This window comes from Cygnus atratus, chromosome 1 (assembly GCF_013377495.2).
Source record: "Cygnus atratus isolate AKBS03 ecotype Queensland, Australia chromosome 1, CAtr_DNAZoo_HiC_assembly, whole genome shotgun sequence".
Classification (NCBI taxonomy): domain Eukaryota; kingdom Metazoa; phylum Chordata; class Aves; order Anseriformes; family Anatidae; genus Cygnus; species Cygnus atratus.
The window spans coordinates 139,816,757-139,844,103 of record NC_066362.1 but is presented as its reverse complement, the minus strand read 5'-3'; the positions used below and the strand labels follow the sequence as shown (position 1 = coordinate 139,844,103).

General features: G+C 43.3%; 1 protein-coding gene across 1 annotated transcript in view; it reads left to right on the top strand.

Annotated features, from left to right (window-relative positions):
• The first annotated feature begins 8,041 nt into the window (after window positions 1-8,041).
• The window catches only part of MGAT4A (alpha-1,3-mannosyl-glycoprotein 4-beta-N-acetylglucosaminyltransferase A), a 71,832-nt gene continuing 52,526 nt past the window's right edge, over window positions 8,042-27,347 (top strand). Inside the window, exons 1-2 of the mRNA XM_035558056.2 lie at window positions 8,042-8,147; window positions 11,035-11,331. Of these exons, the coding sequence (XP_035413949.1) occupies window positions 11,238-11,331 (94 nt within the window). The 5' untranslated portion in view covers window positions 8,042-8,147; window positions 11,035-11,237. The remainder of the gene's footprint in view (window positions 8,148-11,034; window positions 11,332-27,347) is intronic.

The window sequence follows — 27,347 nt, the reverse complement described above, 5'->3', positions numbered from 1 at the left end:
TGTCCCCAAATGTTACCTGCCACAGACACAGGGCTCGCGTCAGCTGACCCGACAGCATCAACTGAGTCTTTTCAAAATGCTGCGTGTTGATTAACGAGTGACTTAAGCCGTGAAATTCAGGCTCCCCCATCTCTCTGAGGTACAGCGCCTGATCCGCTGTGCTTTTGTGTTCCTCTCAGCTGCCTGTAGGAGTTTCTGCTGGGCTTGCCATGCTTGGCGACCTACCTTCGAGTGGCGTATTTTGATTACTGTAGCTAGATGTAGTTACTTGTCTCTTTGTGACTAATACGCTTTATGAGCTTCCCCTGCTGTTAATAAACATAGTGGTGTTTAATTATTGAGACATTTCATAAAAATGTTTTTGAGAAGGAGACAAATTTTATGTTCTGACTAAATAATTGAACATTATGCAAATGCTAACAACTCCAGCGCTCTGGTTATGTAAAACAATACTTGGATGATGGCCTTGTTTGCACACTGAGTTAGTATTGTTGGGCTGTAATTAGCAGCAGATAGAAGTATTACTCCGATTTAAAAACAAAAACAGGTTTTGGTGGAACAGGAAGAGCACCAGGGTAAGGCTGCGGGCCAGGCTGCAGACACGCTCTGAGTAGGAGAAGGCGGGACGTTGTCCCCTTACCATCCCAGTCCCATGCTCTCCAGGAAGCAAGGCCAGCCCTGGGCTGATCCCGCAGCTGGCAGCCTCTCCTAAATGCACAGGGAAGGGGCAGGGCCAAGGCCTGTGATACAGCCCGTGCCGTGGGAGAGCAAAGGAAGAAAGCCACTGCTTGCCACCAAGCCCCTCACCTGTGCCCAGCGTGATGCTCTCCACCTTGGCCTTGCACTTCCTCCCTTCAGCTCTGGCAGTCAGGGACAAAACGTGGCCTTTGACAGTTTAAAGTTTTCCTTACCCATAAAGAGGTTCATTGCGAGATGAGTCATCCGGAGGGCTGACTTTTGAACACGCTGGTACACATCTGCCATAATTCTGTAACCTGGGGTTAAGTTGTAATCACCTGAAAACACAATGGGCTCTGTGTGTCAGCACTGCAATATGTTACGGCTTTTTTGTTTTGTTTTTTTTTTTTTTTTTTTTCCAGGAATAACAGCAGCAGTAAGCATGGCATGAAATATGCAGGTAGCACAGCTATTGCAGATATCAAACGTGTCATCTCTGGCATGCTACAAACTTCAGAGAGAGTTTAGTAATTGCTTGGTGTGCTCTGGCTGCCAGTAGTATGCCTGCCTTTGATGGTGCCTGTTCCTGACCCCGTCCCATTTGCTCTCATTACCTGCGTGTTTGGTGGGTGGAATTAGCATTTGCCCACGCGGTTGTACAGCATGTGGTATCACACCGGGAGCTGTCATTCTGAAAAGTACTTTTTTTGGTATAAAATGTGATATCAACATATTGCTCTTAAACTGCTGTTTTTCTTTTGTGCGCGAGGAGAGCAATTTGCATGCGATTGAGAGAAAGCTGAGCGCCTCGTTTGCATGTGGAGACGGGAAGCTAAAGCTTCCTTTGAATCTGCAAAGAAAGGGATACACCACTTTATTTTAAAATGTGCGTTCTCGGCATCCTTCCTAGGGAATGGAGCTGCCTAATAGTCCCAAAGCTCTCATGCTATTACTGTCATTTCTTGTTGCTGGTTGGTGCTGCAGCAGTGCCTACCTTGTTGCTACTTAACGCTTTATTCCAGATATTCGGTTAGAGCTCCTGTTTGATTGAGGCTCATTTGTCTTTTTCCTAAAACCTTGGTCTAAAAGGCCCTAAAATGCAGGAAAAGGAACTCATTTCTAAATGCCATGCTCCTGTCCTACCTCTATTTTCCTGGCCATCTACCATCCTCCCACTGCTGCTGGGATAACCGTAGGTTCACTCTGCGGGGAAGAGATGGGATTCTAAATTGGCAGAAAGATAACTCTCAAATGAAAGAAACATCACTAAAACCTTTAAGGCCAGTCAGGATGACTTAATATAGCCTGGATTCCTGCTGCGACAGGGCAAAGAATGAGATCTTTTCATTACAGCAGAGCACCAGCTCTGCTGGTTTAAATGGAGAGTGGCTTTGATAATTATTTTCAGTGCTCCCAAGTTCACGCGCTCGCAGGGATTGTCTTGACGCTTGCTGTGTCTCAGGGGGATACAAGTTAAGGTTAGCGAAACCGACTGCAGGTAATTTGAGCAGAGGGGGTCTAAAGATGTCATTCCCTTATTCCTTCTCCCTGTCCCCTCCACTCCAGATCAACTGCTGGCAAAATCACTTTGGCACGCATGCACCTTGGGTTCAAGTGACAGCTCTCATCCTCCCCGCGCTGGTCTCAGCTGCTCAGCATTTATGGCCACTTGTCCGTGGCCCTGCTGCGGCGTTGAAGGACACGCAGTGGATAAGGCATTCGGGGCAAGGCTCAGAGCAGACAGGGCCATGGGGAGAGCTGCAGGGCTTTGGGGAGCTGGTGGGCAGAGGCCGGGCAGCTCGGGTCAGCTGCAACTCTTGAACCAAGGCTGTTGCAGGTGCTTGTGAGCCTGTGCCATTTGGCAGCTTCCAAAGACAGTATTCCACGCTCCTGGGGGTTGTCCTGAAGTGAAATCTAGCATTTCAAACTGCTCCAAAATCCACTATGGACTTTGCTTTAGAAATGTTGACAAGGAAATTTGTGTTAGACAGGCAGAAGACCAAAAAAAAAAATGTTACCAATGATAAGGGATGCATCTAGAGTTTGAGCTTTTTACCCGTATCTGATGCGATAAGGCTGGGCATGATTAAAAGGATGCGAGTTGCAGGGTAATACTTTGCCAAGGCACTCATGAATCTCTCTCTTCTTCCCCTCATGCCAGTGTGAGCTTGTTTAAGATTTTCTGGTTGTTCTTCACACTTCTGGTAAAGGATTTTGAAGCAAAGCAGTCAGGGAAGAAAGGAGAGTGGCACAGGATCACAGAATCATAAGGGCTGGAAAAGTCCTCCAAGATCATCTGGTCCAACCATCCCCCTACCACCAATGTCACCCACTACACTATGTCCCTAAGCACCACGTCCAACCTTTCCTCGAACACCCCCAGGGACGGTGACTCCACCACCTCCCTGGGCAACCCGCCCCAATGCCTGACTGCTCTTTCTGAGAAGAAATGTCTCCTCATTTCCAGCTTGAGGTCATTCCCTCTAGTCCTATCACCAGTTATCTGCGAGAAGAGGCCGACCCCCAGCTTCCCATGGGAATGAGGACTGATGGTGAAGAGCTGGGTTGGACCAGACCACAAGAGAGATGAGTCAAAGACAATGATGCAAAGACTAATGTGCAGCCAGCCCACTCTTTGGCAGGGGAGCCTGTGCCAGCACCTTGGAGTACGTAGCTTTGGCCTTTGCTTCTTGGCAGTCAGTTTTTTGTTTGTTTGTTTGTTTGTTTGTTTTCCCAGATTTTAGCTCAGACTTCACAAGAAAGAGTAACTTCAGAAACCTATACACACCGAGGGCCTGATTCAGACGCCCCTTTAGCTGCATTTTCCTCACCAACAGTGGACTAACCACCAAGTCACCCCAAAGCAGGTGAAAGGAGACATCTTTTTGGTGTGTTTTGCTTATGATGATGTCCAATGCACAAAGATCTCAAAAAAAATCCAGAAAATGTTTCTTTTCTGTCTTTTAAAAGACTCTCATGGAATACCAATAGAGAATGCCATGAAGCAGGCACATGGAAATGAGCTGGCAATCAAAATGCTTAACTCTTAGCATGATTTCCTCTCACTTGAACTCTCCCCAAGAGTAACTGTATCTGACTGTTCCTAACCCGTGTGTTGGACCTCAGCTACTGTCAGCACTATGGGCACAACATGAACTTCACAGTTTCCAAGTTTATGTTTATGTCATAGCAGGAACTCAATTGAAAGCTTCTGTCTTCAGAAAGAGATGGGCCATGTAGTGCTGTGTCCAGTTCTGGGCTCCCCAGTACAAGAGACATGGAGCTACTGGAGCGAGTCCAGAGGAGGGCTGTGAAGGTGACTGGGGAACTGGAGCGCCTCTCTTATGAGGGAAGACCAAGAGAGCTGGGACCGGTCAGCCTTGAGAAGAGAAGGCTGAGAGGGGATCCTATCAATGTATCAAAATATCTTAAGGGAGGGTGTCGAGATGATGGGTCCAGACTCTTTTCAGTGGTGCACAGAAAAAGGATGAGAAGCAACGGGCACAAACTGAAGCACAGGAAGTTCCAGCTGAATATGAGGGGGCACTTCTTTACTGTGAGGGTGACAGAGCACTGGGACAGGTTGCCCACAGAGGCTGTGGAGGCTCCTTCTCTGGAGATATTCAAACCCTGCCTGGATGCCATCCTGCGCAATGTGCTCATGGTGACCCTGCTTGGCAGGGGGGCTGGACCAGATGATCTCCAGAGGTCCCTTCCCACCTCGGCCATTCTGTGAGTCTGTGATATGGCAGAGGCATTTCTGGCTCAAAGAATGTTACCACTTCAATGAGCGAAATGCTGATGGGTGTGAGGGAACAGAAAAATGAGTTTGGAGATTCAGCCCTGTTCCTACGTGCCCCAGAGACTTGGACAAATTATTTGCTCTCCCCCACCTCAGCTATTTTGATGTGAAAGTGAATTGCTAATTTACCTACAGAAAAGGAGTCCTGAGGTTTCCACAGGGTACTGTCACGCCTGACTTCTGGGTGAGGCACAGGTCTGTGCTGAGAAGCAGCATCACAACATGTAAGATATTTCAGAAGGCAGTCATAGAAAAGGCAGAATAGATGTTCTAAATGGGGCTCTTTTTTTTTTTTGGTAACTGAGCATTTGCATCTGCAATCATATTTTAATGTATTTTTCTACATCCCTTTATTTATTGAGCATTAACACTTCAATAGATGCTGCACAAGCCACACATTAATACATGAACTGTACATCTAGCAGCTTTGTGTACAAAACAAGTTTACAACATCACAAAACAAAAAAATGTTTTTTTCTTTTTGCAAACTAGCTCAGCCATTGAAGCATTCATTAGTTTTGGCTTATGTCTATAAAAATGTAATGAGATCTGAATTTCTATGAGCATCAAAACTGCCTGTGAGATGGGGAAACCTTCTGTATTGTCACATACGCACTGTTACCTGGTCATACAGAGGAGCAGCTCATGGGCAATCATTGCCAATCCTTCCCCAGTACACACCGGGTGTATCTGTGCCCCTCTTTATTTTTATTGTTGGTATGGGAGTGCAGGAAAGGCCCAGCAGAAATAGTTTCATTGGGGTAGGTGCTCCTCTGGCAGATAGCAAAAAAAATTTGGTTGTGAAAGGCTTACAGGTGAAAAAGGGAAAACCGGGGTGAGATGGAGGGAGAAGCGCTGAGAGTCACAAGGTGTTTGCTCTGTTAAACAACAAGGTTACTGCCAAACGCGGAATAAATCCTGTCTCTGAGACAGGATTCAATTATCAGGTGGTAGACACAGACAATTTTTGGGCTGCCATTTCTCAGCCCAGCCACTGTTAAGACTTCTGCTGCCCACTGTCAAACACCTTTGCCTTTTTTGCATCTTTCCTCCTTTCTGCCAAGGAAAGCCAGAGCACTAGTGGTGTGAAATGCAGGAACAACAATGCCTTCATGCTTCTGAATGAGTCAGGAAATGTGCCTGGATAAAAAGAGCTCCGATTTTATGAATGCCAACAATTGTGCAGCCCTACAAAAGCAGACTGATCAGGTGTGCCACAGTTACTGCAGTATACATGAAATTATGGCAGGCCTAGAGCATCTTCCACGGTTTTTGTCTTTACTCTGACACTTAGGTAATACCTTAGCAAAAATATCACAGCATGAAATCTTTCCAGTGACAAAATGTAGAAGAGAACAGTTTAGCTGGAAGGGACCTTCAAAGACCACTGAATCCCAACTGCCTGAGCTCTTCAAGGCTAACCAAAAGTTAAATTTGAGAGAGCATTGTCCAAATGCCTCTTGAACACTGATGGGCATGGGGCATCAACAACCTCTCTAGGAAATCTGTCCCAGTGTTTAGTGCCCCACTAAAGATTTACACTTCCTATATTTTAGAAACAATTTCTGCCCCACTATGGCTGCTCTAGCATTTGCACCCTTAACACTTGCATGTCAACACAAAGTGTTTGGAAGCACTTCATCTGCTCCAGATTCAAACCGATTCTCCAGTTTAACAGTGCAGGGTGAAAGAATAACTGGGCAGGAAGACCGAATTTGGAGATCTGCAGGCATTAAAAAATGTTCAGGCCAAAAGGTGAACCTGAACCTAGCAGCATTTAAGTGTGTCAGCCAAACAGCCCCAAATCCTTTTCCCTGGCAGCTGCAGTATTCTCCTTCACCACGTAGTTTTTCTATGCATCAAGCCATGGAATATGCCAGGAGGCATTTGTTTATTGCTGTAGCAGGTCAGATGAGGGCAATGTTGAATTAGTTTTTTTTTCTCCTGCACTTTGCCTTCCTTCTCATGAAACTAACTCCAGGGACAGATGTCAGATGAACTGAGAAACAAGCACATTATCACTTACGCTATTGTTCGTGGAAGTTAATAGTTAATTGGATCCTGTCAAGGTCTAGTTGGTAAACCTTTCTAATGCAAACGTTCAATCAGTGAACGAACAAAAAGTAGAAAGTATGAGATAGTCCTACTCAAATAAATGTCATCAAACTCATCTTGTAACACATTATTTTCTTCAGCAGACTGATCTCTCCTGACAAAAGGACTTTCATGTGAAAATATCTCCACCAGTTGTTTTTTTTCCAGCACAGAAATGCAAAAATTCATATCCCTAAGCAATACTAATCTATTAAAGCCAAACAATGGTGGCTCTAATGTTTTTGGCTTGCTGGGATCTCCACTGAAAATGCTGTAGTAGATGTGTGTGTGCTTGTGTACATGCATGTACCAGTCTTTGTTTGAAAGGTATTGTACTGATTTTTATTTTTTATACGAAAATATCACTTGATTATAAGAAGGAGGACTGAAGCACATAACTGCACAATAAATTCTCACCACCCAGTGAAGAACCTCACAGAACAGCCCAGGTGTAAAGACATTGCAAACTTCTCCTGTGCTCCTTTTTGCCCTCCCCCTTAGCTGCTACAAGCCCCTCTTTGCAAGAGTTAAGAAAACAAAAACACTGAGAGCCACTGTGGAGGTGAGTGGATGGACAAGAATACTGTAATATGTTTAAACTTCGGTTAAAAGAATCCACGGAGACATGTTAAAAGTCACTCTTAGGACAGAATAACTAGTAAGATCTTTGTGTGGTTTATAACACAAGGTTTATTTATGCCTTGTTAGGCATAGGAATGGGCTGCCCAGGGAATTGGTTCAGTCACCATCTCTGGAGGTCTTTAAAAGGTGTTTAGATTTAGAGCTCAGTGATATGGTTTAGTGGAAGACTTGTTAGTGTTAGGTCAGAGGTTGGACTCGTTGATCTTGGAGGTCTCTTCCAACCTAGACGATTCTGTGATAAAGTTCTGGTAGACAACTATCCCACAACACCCAGGGAAGTAGCTTTAACTGAAAGCAAGGGCTTCATCTAAATTAGGTGGAAAACAAAAAAAAAAAAGGTGGGATAGGCAGAAAAGGGCTAGACACTTAAGCAGTTAGCAGTGTACAGCATTGTCCTTGCAAGGTACGCAGCATCCTACTGTAGTCTGAGGGCACTGGTCTTAAGGAGACCCTGCAGACCCAAAAACATGTGAGGCAGCAGGACCATAAACACACCCTTGGGCAAGAACTTCACCCTGAAAGGACAGGGTGCTTGTTTACCACTACAAGTTTGGGGCTGAACATCCTCCAGTGCAGTAAACAACGAAGGGCTGTGGCTGCCGAGCCCTCCTCGTACCTCCTCCACCACAGTGCCCCACACCTCAGAGAAGAGCTCACCTCGCAGCCCAACCCCACGAAACCACCCCACAGCCCCGACCCCCACCGCAACTGAGGCAATCCTCGCGAGACCGCCCTATTTATATCCGCACCCCAGCGGAGCGACAGGCGGCTCGACCAATGGGCGGCGCTCGCGGCCTCCACCGCCCATTGGCGACCGGGGGCGGGGCTTACACGCCGGGGGGGGCGGTGTGTCGCTGGCGAGAGGCGGGCGCCGGGCGCGTTGGGCTCATTTGGGGGCTGCCGCCCGACGGTGGCGGGTCGCTGTGCGCAGGTGAGTGAGCGCCGGGCACCACTGCCCCCTTCCACGGCTTTTTTTTTTCTTTCCTCTTCCTTTCCTGGCTTTACAATGAGTGCGGAGCCGATAGCTCAGCAGATATCGCCCTGCCCAGACCCTCCGAGGGCTGCTGCTGCGGGGGGAACGGGGTTAACGGTCTCTTAGCGGCCGCCGGTTAACGGCTGGCGGCCGGGGCGGTCCCCGCCGCTTACCTGCGGAGCCGGTGTCCGTCCTCGTCCCCTCGTCCTCCTCACGGGGCGAGTTGCCACCTCTCGGGGTCGCGTGTCCTCCAACCGGACCGCCCCTCAGCTCAATTCCCTTAGTTCGGCTGGGAATTACCGAGCGCACCCGAAGTGCCCACCCGGGGGTTAGGTAACGTACGTCCGCGTGGGCTTTTGCTGCCTTAACTGGCTCCGGTTTTTAAAAGCTGGGGCGCTTCTGGTGCGTGCATGGCCTGGCTGTGTGCAGCGGTTTGGTTCGCGAAAGGCTCGGGCGGCCGCCTGAGTGCTGCCGAGCTGCGGCGCTGGCAGGGGAGGGAGAAGGGGCACAGCGCTGGGAGAGGAAGGGGAAAAAACCCTCAGAACCAGCTAACAAAACGATGGCAGTTAGCAAATCGGCACAGTTTTGGGCAAACTCATAGCTAACCGAGTTATGTTACAGTTCAGTAATTATTTTTCTAAATTGCTTTAGGCTGCGTTTTCCTGAGCACAGTGAGGAGCCCCGATCACAACCTCTTGATTTTTGTTGCTGCAAATGTACAAGTGATGTCCGGGTTTTCCGGCAAGGCAGGCAGTTCTCTTTCCTACCATTATCAGTTGGTATTTTTATGTTCCTGGCTGCCCTTTCTGTGTGCACATTGGACCAGCTGTCTCTTGCCCCCTCTGGGATAATCCAGTCTAGCTTGCAGCCTGGTCTTTTGTGCACACCTGAGTTGCTTCAGCTTCAGAGAGATCTGGCTGCTGCTAGAGTCACGGTGAAGGTAGATTACAGTTTAGGCATCCTTACTTCAGAGCTACTTCAGTAGCATAGGCTGTCAGTGTCGCTGTCAGAAGCCCAGTCGCTTATTCTGGTAGTTTGGGAATCACCTGAACTCTTTGCACTTCCTGCCCTGCAGACAGGCCTTGTGAAACTTGGGGGTTTTGACATCTTTTTCTGCCCTTGCTATGAAAGTTCGTACAGGCTTTTATCTTTGACCTAATTACTGTTGCCTACCCCTCTGGTTTTTATTATGTCCATCTCCTGCTCAAAGTACTGGTGATGATGATGCTTCCTGGCATGCCGTGCTCTCCACCTTAGCTTTCTTTAGGTCTCTCAACTGTCTTTATCTTTTATTGTGTTAAATTCAGGTTTCTCATACCGTAAAGCCTTTCACAGTTTCTATTCCTTCTCATTACTTGGTTTCTTACCTAATCTTATCGTCTGCTTTGTCCTCTTTCTGTGTGCTTGCATTTGTTCTCCAACTTTGAAATCACACAGTACCTCTAAGGGAAAGTTTAAAGCCACCGACCTATCTGTGCATAAATTTCCTTGAAACAAAGCGTGCTACTGGCATTGTATGTGAGGTAATCGTAGTCAGAAGGTAAACACTTTGTGCAACCTGCATCTTATGACCAAGGCTCAAATGCAAGAGCGTGTAGTTCCGTAACTTTGTGGTTCTCTTCCTTTCATTTGTTGACCAGGCCCATTTGTTGTATCTTGTTTTACAAGCTCTTGGGTGAAAGTAGTGCGTGCTGTGGTACAAGCCTGGTGAGAGCAGTTCAGACTTGACTGGAATCTCCAGTACAAGCATGATGAGAAGTACTTTCCCCTGTTCTAAATGTACCCAGGCAAGAGAGCGGCAGAGATTGCTTGTAAGGAAAGTCCAAAGTAAGTCTTTATTTACTGCTGGATAGCATGCTTGTATCAGATGTAACTTGCGATGGGGAAAAACTACCTCCCTTTCTTTTCTTTCTTAAAAGAACATCAAATGTTTGAGCTACTGTAAATGATACTTTAGCTCTCTGTAAATCAAATCCCCACCCCCCAGCTTCGAAGCAGGCCATCAGTTAATTTATTTCCATCTTCTCTTTGCCTTGCTTGGTTAGGACAGCATGTTTAGATGCTGGCGGGCTTTGGCCAGTTGGGGATTTCCTAGTCCCACGGTCTGGAACCTCCACCTGGGGCGAAACTGAGCTGTGGCTGACTTCTGCCTGCTGTCCTTGCCCCTGCACGGTGGGGAGAGGAGCGGTGCGGTCACATCGCACTGTTTTTGTGGGGTTGTTGTGAGCTCTTACAGATTGAACAGTCTCTGCTTGCGTGACCGTCGTCTGCGCTTTCCCCGCAGCTAAGCAAGGGGGGGAAAAATGGTTGTGGATGGATCAGATGCTTTTGCACTGCGCAGGGAGAGATGAATGATATAGGTTTGTAAATGCAATTTAAAGCTGTGGTTTCTCGGTTCACTGGGGGCGGTTCCACTGCTGCAATTGCATCAGGGCTCTGCTCGCTGACCTCGGAGAGGCTTTGCTGAGGGGAGTGCTTAGCAGTGGGGCTCTGAGCTGCCGGCTTCCCGAAAAGCCTCCTGTATCCCTTCTGTGCCACCAGAGTGAGGTGTGATCCCGCCTTGGGTTGGTGGTAACATCATAGTGTAGGTGATAGGTGTGTTTGTCCTTTAACAACCAAATTCGAGTGACATGCAGCTCCTCCAGGTACAAGCCTTTCTAATAAAAAAGGATGAACTAATGTAACAAGTGCTGTTCCCTGCGCTGAGACCGGAGCAGTGCAAGGGGGGTGCATGTAAGCCACAGTAACGGGCACACAGAAGTGTTTCTTTACTGTATTTTGGTGCATGGGGGAGACTTGTAAATATTTTTGGTCTAATTATTAAAATTTTGTTTTCTCTAAACAGGAATAGAAGGAAAAAAAGAAAATTCTTGAGAACTACAAGAAAGCTTACAGCAGTTCGGGATGGATTGATTCGTGATTCCTTTGATATGTGAGAGCTACGTTTTGTGCTGCTGCTGCTGGACTTCAGCTGACTTTGTTGCAGCAAGCCCAACAGATAGGCCCTAATCGCTAGCAGAACATAAACAAGTGTGATGGTGAAATGAGATGAGGCTCCGAAATGGAACTGTGGCCACCGTGTTAGTTTTCATCACTACTTTCCTCAGTTTGTCCTGGTATACTGCATGGCAAAATGGGAAAGGTAAGTAAAGGGCTCCGAAAACAAATTGACCTCTACGTGGCTGTATGGCTGAGGAATGAATAGTACAAGCGTGTGCTTTGCTGCTCTATGTTAGCAATGTGTAAACTGCTTGTTGACTAGCTCTGCTCCAGAAGGTATTGCCTTGGTGAGGGATTAACACCTGCTAGTAGATTCAGGAAAATCAACTTGGAGGGATCCTGACTTGTTTTCTTGTTTTTTCTTTTTTTTTAAAGAGGAGAAACAAATCCTGCTGTTAGAGGAAGGCTGAATAGTTTGTTTTGTTTTTCTTGGTTTATGGTTGTTGGAAAAACAGATGTTCTTTTTTTCTTTTTTTCCAAGTAACATATGGCCAGTGGACCAGGCTGGACAATGTTATTTTTGGTGCGGCTTTCTGTCTTCCCTGATGATTCGGTGATGGCAGTGGCAAACTGCCAAGCAGCATTGTCCAGAGATTTTTTTTTTCTTGCTGTCTTTGGAGGAAATGTAAAATATTTCTTGTCTGAGTATGGTATGAGAAATAAAGTAATATGAACAAATTGACTGCGTAATGGGAAGTGTATCTATTTCATGAGATTGCACATATTATTATGAGTAACTATTGTCTGTAATAGATCTTTACCTTTTTAAATGTGTGTTGATTTTATTGCATTTCATGTGAACTCTGGAAAATTGAGTTTTTCTGCTGGTCAGGACTGTTTACTGCAAGCGAAATGTTTTGATTTCTGTCTTTCAGTAAAGCAAATAAACTTATTCAGTAATGCTTTCTAGAAGAAGGTTTTTTTCCTTTATAAACATCTGATCTCTTGGAAAAAATACTAGACTGTCCTTCAAAGATCAAATCATCCTGAAACACACATTCTGTATTAAATGAGATTGCTACGTGGTTTGTTCTGACTATTCTGCTGAGAATGTTATCAGTTTTGCTTCAGGTCCAGTAAGAGGAGGCTGAGTTTTTCTAGAAATACTGTCAGCTTTAGAACAACCAACTTGCAACCCTTCTTTTATACTTAAATAAGAATGAAAAAGATTCTTTGCAAAGAAGCAGATGAGTTCTGTGGCTTATTTTTTTTTTTGACACTTGTAGGAGAAGCAGATGCTTTGTGGTCTGATCTCTGCTGTAGCAGTTGGTTGGCAGGCCTGCCCTCTGAATGTAAGGATCAGTAAAAATGTCAGGTTCTTGAGGTTGGGGTAATATACAGATCTTTTAATTGGACAACAAAGTCTAGAAGTGAAAAACACTGACGAGAATATTTGAATTGTGTTCTAAGTAGTATTTTATTCATTTTGGATAATAACACATTCTATAGTTAAATTTCGTGTTATTGATTCTTTTCTTGTTGAGGAACCTCAGAAAAATTTTGCTTTCACTTAAGCAAAGATACAGATATATGGAATTCTGTCTTTGTTCTTTCATTCTAACTTGAGGTAGTTTACAGGTCTTGCTCTCTTTTGCCAAAGAATAACACAACCTTTAACAAAAATCCACTATTGGGAAAGTACTAATATATATATAGTGCTTGGTGACAATTCAAGCTTTCGTTGGTCAGACAGCTCTATTTTTTTTATACTTTTTTTCCATCTGAATGCTCAGAATCGATACTTTCTTAATGGTGGTGTAAAAGTTCTGCGTTTATCTTTCACCAGATCTTTCTTTTGAGCATTATGACTAATTTGTTAAATAAACACTTGTGTAACAAGATATCAGTAATGTGTTAATTATGAATCACGGTTATGAAATTAGTGTTCTAGAGAACTTGCTTTTAAGGTATGGCTTAAAGAGAAATTTATACAGAGAATATTGTTTTTAAAAAACTTGTTTTAATTTGCACAAGTTAAGAAAATACGAATCAGGTTGTCTAAAACAGATTTGACTTCATTTCAGTACCACATTTTAATTCCAAGATGCTTCTACATCAATGGGAAACGTTGAGACACTAACAATGTATGTTTGTTAAGAATCCATATTTTTTTTCCAATTTCCAGTGCTTTTTTTTTTTTATTATTCAATAAGCATTGCATGGTGGTCTCTTAATTCACTGATGACTCTTTCCTTGTAAATTTAGTGGCTTGGTTAGAAGCAAATAAGGTGCTTACTGTTCCCATCAACTGAAAGGCTATGAAATGTCAGGTATTATGGTCATAATCTTTTGTTATCCATTACAGTTATATGGCATGCATTACATTCTTATAGGTATGTGTCAGTCTTTGGACAGCAAAGTAAATCTAAGCTTAGAACGAAAATATTATTTACACTTTAAAAAACTAAAAGGTAAACCACAAATTATTAGCTTCCCATTGGAACCAAACAAACTCTGTTCCAACAACCCTAACCCAGTCTTCAGGTGATTCATTTTAATTGAAGAACCAAGTTCCTGGATGACTGTTGCTTAAAGTGCAGAACCACCTGTAGAATAATAAGACTGGGATGACGTGGTGCGTTTGCATATCATGTCCTCCTCTAGTAAATATACCTGGTCCCAGTCTGTGCAGGACAGGATTTAGGCACTTCAAAGTGATACAGGCTTTGCTACTTGTTCGAAGTCCAAAAAAATTGTCTCTGCAGAACAGAGCTTTACAAACGTTGTGGATGTGTTGAGAAGTTGTTGGCACTTGAAGGAAATACTTTGTCTGAGCTGCCATCACTGGCAACAACATGGCTCTAGCTTACCCCCTGGCTGAGTTATGTAAGTAACCTTTCATGGGACAGATGCTGTTTTTGGATGAAATGGCCAATTACATGTTTTTGCTTTTAAAGATAGGCTTGAAGAAGGCCGACTGAACTACTTCTCATCTCTGGAGAGTGTTTTCAAAATTAGGGCAAGATCCTGGGCTCTTTCTGGAGGCCCTGCGGTGCCGAGAAGCACTGGAGTTGTAAGGAAGCAGGGCAGGGGTCCCTGAATACACCTGGGAAAAACCTCGCTCTTCTGTGGGATTCATGAACAGGAGCTGTAAGGCTGCTTTTTGTATGTTAAAAGTGTGCTATGGTTAGCTCATAAGTGAAACAGGTACTGGAAATCAAATCATACCAAAATGGATTACTTGGGTGCGTGTAAGGAACAGTTTTAATGAATCTGCTGTTACTTCAGAGCTAGTTTGGCTTAAGATGTCCTTCACGTCCTCCTGAGGCAATTCCTCCTTTTCCTCTTATGCCAGTGCTAACTTTGTGCTTAACACCATCTCTTTTGACTAAACCATGCTTTCCAGTACTACTGACCTGCTCAGGGTCACAGGCCTTCACCGCCTCGTTTGTGAGCTACAGAAATGAAGTATTTTTTTTATCCTAAAGGCACTGCTCTTAAGAAGATCCAGCTAGTAAAAATACTGCTTTGTACCTGTCACACCACTCACAAAAACTGCATCAAAGCTGTTGCCTGCTATGTGGAGAGTGTAGTCTTGGTGCTTTGATATTTAACGTGACCAGTGATCTGAGTGTGTAACGCTCCAGGAGAAGCTGCTGGGGCCCAGCAAACTTCTGATGCTTGTTAGCAGAGCGTGGAAATTGGTAAAGAAGGTAAAGAACTTTCCTGGATTAGGGCCGGCATGTTAGGATGAACTTCCTCAGCAAAGCTCATTGCTTGCTTCCCATGTGAAAGTCCTGCTCTGATCCTGCCTTTTTTTTTTTTAGGAAAAAAAAGAGCACAGCAGCTTTTTGTTTAAAGTATGCGTGCTTTGTTCTTGGAGACAGACAGTAGTTGGCAGTGTCTTGTGTCACTTTCAGAAGGCACTTGGCTACTGGAAGTGATGAGGACGTGTATGGAATACATATTGTGAAAATCCGATGCAGCTTAACCCTTCAGCATTGACTAAGCTACGTCATTTCCAGAGCAGTCTGAAGCTAGCAGTGTGTGCCATCTTTTTCCCTATGTAAAAACATTCTTCTCTTACGAAGAATTGTTGAAAAAGCTCCAACAATGCTTGAATTGTTGAAAAGCTGCTGTTTTACAGCTCTTCCAGGACTGTCATAACCATAAAGTCTCCTCACTGGGCGAGGATGGCTGACGCTGGTACGCTGCTTTAAATCCACATGGAAAGATCTCCGAGAAGACTTTGGCTTATGAGATGTTTAACCACTTACGGGATGTTTAACCAGCATCCTAGATGCTGAATGTTCCCTCATCCTTAAGTAATGATGGTAGGAGCTACTGTTGTCTTGTGTCAAGCACAACCTTTTCTCTCCTTTGGTGCAAGAATGAAAAATGGTCCGGGCTGCGTAATAAAAGCGGTGTCATCTTTCTTCTCTGGCTACTTTCATAATAGAATTATCCCATTGAGTGTCAGCCACAATAACCTTAAGTGCTGAAAAGTATCTAAACTTAACAAGGATAGGAAAACCGAACTTAGCCTAAAACAAAGGTATCAGCCAGTGATGGAAAACTTTGGAATAAGATCCAGGAATATTAATTCCCAGAGGGAGAAAAGTCCTACAGGGCCACGGAGGAAATAGGGCAGGGAGGAGAGGATTATTTTTCCTTGGCAATGGTTATGCGTATGCTCTCCTCAGATGCAGAATAGAAATCTGGGAGATACACGTTAGCGCTTTGTGACCATAACCCTTTGTAGTTTATGCTTTGATCCTAAGAGAAGCTGTTAGCTGGGTAAATGCTGGTTACGGTCCACCGGCAGCACATTCTGATTCTCAGTTACCTGCCAATTTCCCAGTGAGGCGAATTAAGACCGATCAATGAAAAAAAGCTAAATGGACTACAAACTGGGAGGAGTGGAGGCAGGGGAAGGGAAAGAATGGGCTGCTGAAGTGGAACACGCGTGTGAAAATGTGTATTGGTTAGCTTGTTTGGGGGGCAAGAGAGGTTTGTGTGTTTTTTCTCCCTGTTTAATGGAAAGGAAGTATTGGTTTCCTTTGGAAATTCTGTTGCAAATCTTCCAGGAACTGAAATTAAAGGAAATAGGTGTTTCCTTTTTCTTAACACCAGCACATAGATGTTACTTTTTTTTTTTTTATCTGAAATACATCCCGAGCTTGGTTTCTGGAGCTGACAACCTGGCATATAGATTACTGATGTTAAAAACAGGAGTTGGATTGCGTTAAGGCCGGTCAGGAGCGCAGGTTTGCAACGGTTGCTGTGGTTCCTGTGCAGGTAGTGGTCCTGCTGTCCCAGACGAGTGGAACCGAAGCGGCGTCTGCCCCAGCTGTTCAGGTGGGCTGTGCTGGGGCACGCAGCATCTCCACGTCTGCCTTGCCTGCTGCAGCAGAACTCCTGGCACGGTGATTTGAATGAGCGGCGCCGGGAAGAATCACGCTCAGAATCACAGTCACAGGGGCTTTTTCAGCCCAGCTCTGTCCTCCCGCCTTGTTTGCAATCTGCTAGCTCTGCCGGCATGCCAGTCGGTGGGGTTCTGAAACGTGGTTGCCACCAGCGTTTCGTACGGCCAGCCTCAGCCAACAGCTTGAGGCACTGCTCTTGATTGCCATCCAGCCCTCGGAGCTGGGGAAAGTCGATGCTTTCGCTCTGCGTGGGTTCTTTTAATAGTTCCCCAGCCTGAGTCGCCTGTGCTTGCGTGACTCCTCCGAAGCACTGGCTGCTGCTCTCACGCAGAGACTATCATAGGAGTGATTTAGCCAGCCCCGGAAAGACCGTTGCATCTGACACAGCTGCTCATAACAACAGCTCTGCTGTAAAATACATTTCCACGAATTTATCTACTAAAATGCATTTGCATTTATTTATTTTCTTGTTCACCGTGTCTTCCCAGAGCAGTTACTAACAGGTGCATCCTCACATTTTTAAGTGAGCGAGAAGGGCTTCACAGTGATCTGTCCTGGTTTTGGTGCTAGCTGGTATTTTTGTTAGTGAATCTGGGTGATGAAAAGGAGCAAGCGCTTTCTAAATTTCAAACAGCAGCATGCCGGGAGGAGTAATGGAGATGGGCTGAGAGACTGGGGTTTAAAGGAACTCGGGCAAGGCGGAGACATCAAGGAGGGGAGTGATGGAGGGTTGGGACAAATCCGAGGTGCTGTTGAAGGTAGGAGAAAATGCCCCAGACAAAATGCAGGGTGCAGTAAGGCAGAAGAAGATCAAACGTATGCGTACAGGATGGGGAAGAAACGTGGTGTTAGGGTTCTGGTTAGGAATGACAGTTTACTGTAAGTCATATGCTAAACGTGAGTCATCACAGTGTTGCAGAGGTTGAAAGCAACTGAGCAGAAAAGGGGTGCTTAGGAAGTAAGGGAATAAAAACTGTACTATCCCAGCAAGATGCAGGAAGTGTTCTTTCTGCTCTGCTTGGTACTATTTCTGCTTCTGGAAGGTGCGCTGCAAAGAGGACATTCGTTGGGTAGGGTTCAAAGAAGCAACAAGTAATCAAAGATCAAAATAATGCGTACAGTAAGGAAAGAGTTTGTACTGGCATTGCTTAGCTTGAAGGGAAGGTGTGAGAAGAGAAGATAATTTTCAAATATTTTAGAGTCCTCGCAAAAAGGAAGGACGTAATCTGTTATTCACGGCCGTCCTGGATAATAGAATATAATGGACTGAAAATGAAATGGAGAGCAAGGTTAGATCGTGGAGGAAGTTTTTGTAATGGCAAGTACAGTTAGGTACTGAAGTCGATGATTGGGAGGGATGAGGAACTTCCCTTGCAGGCATTTTCAAGAACAGGTTCCGCTGGTGATGACAAGTCAGGCACCGATAGCCTGTCTGAGACCACTGGAGGTTAGGGCTGGCACAAAAAATGAGTCTCGTTGGTTTTTAAAGTCAGTATGACAACCCCAAAAGAAAGCTCAGGTGGGGATGATGCACAGCTGGCAGGAATGGTCCACCTTTGAACCAGCTGTGCTGCTGAAACTAGATCTGAGGGGACAGGATTTGGACTAGTTGACCCCTGGGAGACCTTTATAACCTGAGTTATTATGAGGTCTGCTTGACCTTGGCCAGGTTTCTCTCTCCTTGTGCCAGGACTCACATGCTAGCATGGTTCACTACTAAATAATAGCGATGTTTGCATAAGATATGCAGGAGTTGTCTTTTATTATTGTAAACGTCCAATCCCTTAAAATACACAAAATGTTTGCTTGTATTTTAGCAGATTCACTTCACCTTTCATTGTTAATGTCCACTGACCTTTCTATGGCTAGGAACCCTTAAAATATGCTGTTAGAAAAACCACAAAGTTGCTTGTTTTTTTTTTTTAAGTGCAATTTTTTTCCTTACCCCCACAGTTCAGAGTAGTATTTTATTCAATAACCCTATTCCTGCTGTGTAATCATAATTTTATTTGCTGCCCGGACAACAAAAAAGCTTTTTCCTTTATCAATGCGATCTCTAGGATTAGAATCCTGGAAGCTGTTTCTTTTTAGGATGAGACACTGATAAGTCTATAATTTAGTTCTGTTTATTTATAATGCACTGTGTTTTGTTTTCCTGAACGTGGCAGAAAGGGAATGGAAAGTGGTTTCCTTGCTCACAGCGCAAGGCTTCACTCCAGCTAGTCTCTGCCTAAAAAGCAATTGCTCTAGTTTGTATTTTAGAGCTGTGCTTCCAGCTGCTTTTCTGGTTGTCTCCTCGGCTTTCATGCAGCTTTCTGGCTATTCCTGCAGATGCTTCCCACAGCCGTGCCGCCCGTCCATCTAGTAATCAACAGCAGAAACCCTATTTGTGCTTGCAGCACTAGATCATTTCACTCTCTCGTTCTCGAAAATCATTTGTTCCCTGCGCTCGTCGTGCATACCTGTTGCTTTTGTGGTCAACAGCTGCATTGCGGTCTTCGCATCTCAACATCACGGACGCGCAGGTTTCCTCAGGTGCTTCGGGTATGGACGGAGCTAGTTCTCTTTTCCATTGCAATGTACTAGTTAAATAATCGTGTCAATAAACAGCCCTCTTCTTTGGTTGCACAGTCCCTAGAGGAAAAACTGCGGAGGTGCTGTTGAATAGAGATTTGAATATTACAGGTATGATGGGATCGCGTTTCACTTGAGGTGGTGGCGTTGATTTGCAACAGTATGGGAGTGTGGTGGAGCTTTGATTCTAATTTTTTATTTTTTTCCAAGAAGGACAAGTTAGAAAGAAGTTGTACTTGGAAACCAAGCTTGTTCAACACAGTGATGCATAGAGAAGCATCGACAGCCTCAATCCGCTTGCAAGTGCAGAAACAATAACCAAACTTATACAGTACTTGAATTTTGTGCCCAAGCTACTAAGAATTTCTAGAAGTTTTAGCTCTTGGAATAGCATTGTTCATTGTGAGGTGGTACTGCTCTCTGGATCACTGTTACCTTTTGTTAGGTGGATTTTTTCCTAATGTATGAGAATGTTAAACAGTTAGCTGTGGACCTATCATTACTAATCTTACTATAATTTAGGAAACAAGTTTTTCTTGCTGTAGTTTCTGGTTTGTAAGTATATGTTTTGTGGTTTCTGAGGGGGAGGAAAGGATTGATTTAAAGTAAGTGGCTCGGTTTACATGTACAGATACTCCCAGATAGTTATTGACAATAATGTGGTAGAAACAAATCATGTTATGATTTTCAAAAGCTTTCAGGTTGTAAGAACGGAAAGGTTGGTTTGTCTTCCTGCACCGTGGTTTTGTTTTCCTGTGGGCTTTGTTTTCCGTGCCACGTTGGTCTGTAGCTGAGATCATCCATCCAAGACCATACAGCATCTTAAAAGTCGAGCCCTGAATGTTCAACAGTGCCTGGAACAGATTATATCAATGATGAGTCTTGGAGAAGGTTTGGGGTACCTGGCTGTTGCTGGACATGACTTCTTTTTCTGTATGGAAACCCGTCTGACCGGATGACAGCATGACCAGAAATCCCGACTGCAGTGATCGGTCGAGCGTGCACAGTAGGTGACACCTTTAGGAAGTTTCATGCAAGTGCGGATCTGAGATAACTCCTCACTGAGCACTTCCACAACAGTGCCTTGGGTATGACCCAGAGGGGTCAGCTGCTCAGCCACTGCCCAGCTGCTCGTCGTAAATCGTGCTCCGGAGAGTGTGTCGAGGTGCACGTGTTGTGGGTTTTGTTTGCCTGTAAGCGTGAGGGTTAAACATTCCTGCTTTGCAAAATGCATCTGGTGATCAGGGGGGCTCTAAGCAGAAATACGTGAGACCTTTCTGCAACTCCCGTGTGAAGACACGTGCTGGCGTAATAGCCGTTCTCTCTCCTGATGGAAATGGGACATATACATTCAGAGCTAGAGATGACCTTTATTAGGTCAGGGCTCATTTTCCCTTGTTTTCCTCCTGCACACTGCTTTACTGAGAAGGCAGTTGAGTTGTTTGCAATAAATGTGCATTTTTATAGCACACAGAGACATTTAAAAATAGACTAATGCTTTGCCCTGTATTTACAATGCATTGCATTAAAACTAACAGTATTTAACTTAGTCTGACAAAGTTTTTATCTTGGAATGAGCTAGAATTGAATCGAAGACTTTACTATCTTGTGTTTTTGGGATGAGTTGCTTCAGATTTTGAGGTATTTGTGCTTTGTGTAGCTTGCAGCGATCAAAGATTTGAATTGGGTAAGGCTGAGAGTTCACCCCCATGCAGGAAAAAAAAAAAAAAAAAAGGATGCTAGAACATTCATAATATGTCCCTATATTTGGTATCTTGTTACAAGTGGTACCAATGACTAAGTTGTTCTCCCCTGAAGTCAGACTGATAAACTGTTTACTTAGGTGATGAAAGTAGGAGGTTGCGGTTGACTTTTTTCAAGAGTTGAAATGTCTTTGCTGCTCCTTCTGTCACAGGACATGCCACAGTATCCTTTTCCCTCTGTCACACCATGGTTCAAATTCGGTGTTCTAGATGGTGCTGTATTCCTGCATGTGCTGAGGAAACGGGAATAGGACAGAGCAAGTCCTACGAGGAGCGGCTGAGGGAACTGAGGTTGTTTAGTGTGGAGAAGAGGAGGCTCAGGGGAGACCTTATTGTTTTCTACAACTACCTGAAAGGCAGAGGAAGGGAGGATCCTGGGCTGTGGGAAGGAGCCTTGGGGAGCAGCTGGAGTTCATGTCCCCAGCAGTGAGAAGGTGTAGGAAAGCAAATCAGTGGAGCTTGCATGGTTGCAGTATCTACGTTGGTTTTTGGGTGTTGCCTCCCCACCCTGCAATCTTGGCTCTCGCTGGTCACAGGAAAATACCAGAGAGCAAGGTGACAAAGGGAGCGCTGCTTCATCTGAAACTCAAGCAGATGTTTGCGCACAAATTATGAATATTGTTTTCTGGTTGTTCACGCTGCTGCCAGATAAATCCTGCTTCAAAGCTGGAGCAAACTGCTTCTGATTGTGCTCACGGGTGTGGTTTTGTGCTTGGTCCTTTTTTTGTCTTAGCGGAGAAGAGCCTCCTGGCTCTGGCGAGAATCTGTGCTTAAGCTGTTTGCTCTTATCTGTGCCTAATCTCGTGCACATCTTGCTGTTTGTAGGATACGTGTACCGTTGTTAAATGCACCATAAAGGAAAAGGACATTCATGGCAGCTTTGCTGTGTTCTTTGCTTAGAGGTTATAAATGCATTTTACAAACAGAAATTAAATGTAGGAAGCTGATGGTTGAGCTTTTTCTGATAAAGTGGGTGTTGCCACTTGTGGTGTGTAAGGGGAACCGTGGAGCTGGTGGCCGATGCCGTTGACTCTGCTCTTCACAGTCAGATAAAAAGTTGCACAGCAGATTGATTTATATTCTGCAGGAATGGCCTAAGAGTAATGAGACTCTTGCACCTCGGCTTTTGATAATTCCTGCGCTGGGCTAGACCTTCCACAGAGCGTTTGCTTCCTTGTTACAGGAGACATCAGTGTGAAAGTTGTCATTGTACCACGAAACCTTAACCCATTTGAAATACAAAAGGAACCACGTCTCCCTGTGGCACTGTAGCATCACAAACTAATGTTGAATAATACTGATGAAGAGTAGTGCAATGGAAAAAAAATATACATGTGTAATTAACCCATTGATTTGAGAAAGTTAAACCAAAGCATTAACTTCAGCACTGAATATTTTGTACTTTTTTTTGGGAAAAGCACAATCTTTCAGCTTCTTATTCAAGTGATACATTCCGATGGCTTTAATCAAGTCTAACTCGAAACCAAGTAGCGCCTTCTCTAACCTTGTGAAAACATGTTTCTTGCTGCTTTTAGACCATCCCTTTTCTTTTACAGCTTAATTTGCCATGATTGAAATTCTGAGCTGTTGAAATACATTAGTTGCTGTAGCATTTGCACACGACATAAAATCAAACGTGTCACCTCCACCCTACCCCTGCCGTCAGGATTTTTAACCTTGTACTTGTTTTTATTCAGGTGGAAGTTAAGTCTGGGGAACAACGACAGAAAATGATAGGTTGATTCCATGTTAGAATTGGGATCAAACTAATTTCAGGTGTCCAGCTAGGGTTGAATTTTTAATTGCTCTAATGTATAATTATAGCGTGATTGCTGTCTCTAAACTGGAGTACCTGACTCTGTGTTTTTCCAAGTACAGCCCTGTCTGTGTCTATTGTAATCCTTCTGCTAGCTACTCTGTCATCAGTATTTTCCAAATTATAGTTATTTAAAACTTACAGATACTTCCAGAACAAAAAGGACCAAACTCTCACCTTATTCTCGGTTCTTAACCAAGACTTTTTGATTTCATGGCTTGAATCAGGAGGTCCCTCAGCTCTGGGCGCCGTGGGAGGCACTGGCTGGCTTTGGTTCCAGCTGTGTATTTAACAGCGCGTGCTGTTAACAACATGGTTTAGTTGTGTAATGAGAGCTGGAGAAGGGAAGAGCAAGCTGATTTGGGATTAGTTCATTTTTACGTTTTCTAATATGAGTTACATCATGAATTCAGGGAATAACATGAGTAACCTTTGACTAAAACTTTATTTAAGATATAGCTGCAACTCTAGCTGTTAAAGCAGAGAGTTGATGTGGGGGGGCATCAGATATGCAAAAGATTAAAAAAAAAAAAAAAGAAGAAGAAAAAAAGTAAAAGTGTAGGATGCAGATTCAGTTAATGACTAGCTGTTACAAAGATGTGAGTGACTGGTAGTCATTCAGGCTTTCTCTGATACTAATTGATTTGGAAATTAGTTAACTGTTTGTGCGCACTGGTTTGGATAATAAACTTGTTCAACAAAATGTTTTTCCTGTGGGCTTTTATGCAGACTTTTTCTTCTTTCAAATTCCTTTCCAGTTTTGACCTATCAGATCAACAGCAAGGAAAATCAAGGACCCCACTTTCATAAAATTCTTTTGTGGTAGAGAACGCCATTTTAGTAAATTGGGTTAGAAGTTCAGTAGCTTATAAAAAGGTGGTTTGCAGAGAAATATATATATAATATTTATGTTTAAAACCAAATCAGTAACACCCCACAAATTTGATACCACTTGACAGCATGCATATTTTGATCAGGTGTCTCAATATGAGTATATGCACTTGTCTGTAGAAAGTAGCTGGACATCTTGGGTGATTGAGGTCTGAAGAGGAACATGAGATGTCACAGATGACTTCTTCTAGTCCAGCTGACTGAAAGGGGTTGAATTGCCAAAAGGTAATTACATTTGTTTACTCTGCCAGCAAATCTCCCTAAGTACTTCAGGTGAAAGGGTTGTCCCTTGTTCTCTTGTGTCAGACGGGAAAGAACGGCATTGTACCAGGGATTGTTTTTGGTATTATATTTAATGGAGAAATTGCAATACCACACAAATTGTTATAAAGCCACTCTCTGCTGGAACTACATAAGCAGTTATGGCTTCTTCTCTACATCTGGTTAGAAAGCAGAACAACCAGCTATTCTGTAGTTTTAAGAAGATGCTGTTTTTATATTGGTAGCAATAACATATATGAACTCAAGGATGGAAACAAACCTAACAGGATGCAGTGCCTGCGTGGCATATTTCTGCAGAAATGTAGAGTGCAATGATTTGGTTTAATATATAAAAACAAAAAGCATGCAATGGGCGTGCTTTCAGCTCAGGTGCTTCAGTCCCTCAGCACTGCCAGGAGTGCAGTCTGGGGATCAACCTGTCCTGTATCTGAGTGTTTCAGTGCTCCGATCCTGACGCCTGCCCCAACGGGAGCTCCATGTTGCTTAAGCAGTAGTAGTTCTGCAGGACATTTTAGTCAGAGTTGTAGCGTGGCTTTCTAATTAGTAGTTAATTTGAAAAATAATCACGACGTAATGAGCTTTGTAACAGCTGTCCCTGCAAATTGCGTTTTTGAGGCAACGCTGTGACGTTGCTATTGACCACTTCCCGGTTTCGGTTGTACGCTTTGAGTCTCATGCAAGACAAGCAGGAACTGTTGAAGTGGAGGTTTTTGATGAAGGCTGTTTAAAGGGAATGTGTTGGGTTTTTTTCTGACACTGTGAAGAGTTAATATCCAAATTACATAAAATCAATGGATTGCATGCTCATCTGAGCTCCTATTAATTTCTTAAACTGAACTTTTTGAGCTATATATATATATCTAAAGCAGAAGTTAGAATATTTTTCCTTGGTCTGCTTTGCCTTTTGGGAATAGACTCTCTGAAGCTCATATTTATTCCTTACTGTTTCTGTTCGGGGTTAGAGAGGTGTTAAATGCTGATTGCTTATTGTGGAACTGATTTAGCAAATGATTTCAGTGACCTTTTTATATTACTTTCCCTTTAAAGAATAAATGCCAGCAGAGTTGATAGTGCTTCTTAGCACTGGGGGGTTTATTTATTTATTTATAAAAAAAAAAAAGCTGGAACCTAAAAACCTTTGAGGATTAATTTGTCTATAGAGTCCTGGACACTGTTGTTTACTAGGCAAAGGAGAGTGAATGCTATTAGGTGAACAGTCAGGGCAGGAGAAAGCAATTGCAAATGTGAGATTTCTTTATTATTTTTTTTCCATCACTGTAGCTTGCTTTTCTTTCTTTTTAAAGGAAGACTAGATCAAGTGCTGCCAATTACTCTTCTCAAGCAAGTCATGTGTTTAATTATCCTCATTGTCTGAAGCCAATGCACAGACAGAACACCATATGCTTTTGTTGACTTGACCTCCTTAGTTGCGGTTGCCTGAGTTTTCTGATACATTATTCTTTCTATTCCTTGCGTCTGAAGTAATGTTCAGAGCCTCTGTCAGCCCTTATCAGTTGACATTTGAGAGTGGTGTCGTAGCAGGTTTTATACCTGTATGGGAAATCTTCTAAATTGACCTTTCTGGTTTGACGATTTGTATATAGAGGCAAAGGTGAGCCTTTGCAGCTGGAGACATTTAAAGCTGTTCCTGGCTGCTACATTCAGCTTTTAAAGTACCCCTTCAGTAAAACATTCATTAGTTCTCACAATTCTAGTTTGGCTTTTTTTTTTCGGTTTTCTGATTGCTCAGCATAGTTTTTTCTCCAGGAAAATGTTGTATTCTGGAGTTTTTTAAAAAAAACAACCTTCCTAAAGTACTACTTTGTGCCTCCTTTCTGATGTGCAAGTTGCAGCATTTTTAGTATCTTTGAAATACAAAAATATCTTAATATTAAAGACACCAAAAACGGGGTTCTGAAGATTTCAGCTGTCTTGCTTTCCCATTTCTTCTGCTTCATGTAAGTGGGATTTCTGGGAAAGTATGGGTGTTTTTACTTCTTCAGAAGAATGTTTAGAAGTAAATTGATTCTGAAGTTTGCATTTCAGAGTGGAAAAGCTTTACCAGGTTGTATTACAAATGTTTATATTCAGATTGCTTTAAAATTTTTAGTAAAAACATCTTCAGCTCCTGCTGCAAAGGAATGTTTAAACAAAAGTATCTGGATGTTGATTGGATCGGGCCCTGGTATTTTCAAAGCAAGCACTTGAGACTTGTGCTAGTGCTTTTAGGATCAGAACAGAAAACATCATTTGTTTACACAGAGCCTTGAAGTGTGATATGTGAAAAAGCTACAATGGAAAAAATAATAATTCTGGTGGTTTTTTGTTTGGTTTTTAAGTTAGGAAAAGCTGCAGAACCTTCCATTAAAAATTAAGGTGCTCTCCACAGGGCAAGCTACTTGAAAAAGCATTTTTTTAAATACTTCTTTGTGGAAAACAAGGGCAATAAACAGTAATTCTACCTGATTGCTTGGGTACGTTGAAATGCAAGATTGCTGAAATGATCTGCCAATTTGAGTAATAAGATTACAGATAAGAGAATGATTTGATCACTTGTTTTCTGAGATTTTGGCTTTTGTTCTATGAAGCATGAATTACTATTTTTTGTGATTAGTAGGATTACCCTACTTTACCGTCTTTAATTCCACAGAATAATATATTTTTAAAACAATTACATACTCTGTAGTCATGTCAGAATAATAACTTTATCCTGGTTTATGTATGACTTAAACAAAAAGGGCCCAGGATTAAGCGTTCAAATAGGGCTGATGAAATTTGACCTTGAGCAGTTTTCTTAACAGCTTTTATTTATAGCATGTCTGTTGTTAGCATTTACAGTATACTGCTTTATTCTATGATTTGCATGGTTGATTACTTTTCTGCTTCAGATTTTATAACTCATCATAACTTGCTTATAAAAGGTTTTCATTTTGCTTTAGGAACAAGGAAGCTAATTAGCTTATGGGGACTAGTCATCCGTGATAATGTATTGTAACGTTTCAAGGACACCATTTATCAACGTTTAGGCAGTTTCAAGACAGAAAATCAGAATCTGATTTGTAAACACACTTGATTTAATTTTTTGGGCCAATTTTTTTCGAGACCTTCTTTGATCATCACTTAGTTTGACATTTTGGTTACAAATATGATTTGTACCTACATACAGTTTTTCAACACCCGATCATTACCTCAGCTTGTTACAACATCTCACCTCTTTTTTTTTTTTTTTATAAGCCTAAATGGCATGGGTGGTTTCTGGAACCTCTTTAATGTCTCTTTTGTATGGACAGAGCTTTTTGGCCATGTCTCTCTGGTTGCTCTGATGTTTCCTCTCCTCAGCTGCAATGCTTTAGCCTGCTTCATGGGTATCATCTGAGCACTGGAGTCACTGCTAAAGGGCAACCAAAGTGATGTATTGTATTTTCTCAGTCAACGCCACTGTATTTCTCGTCTGTGTATCTTGGGT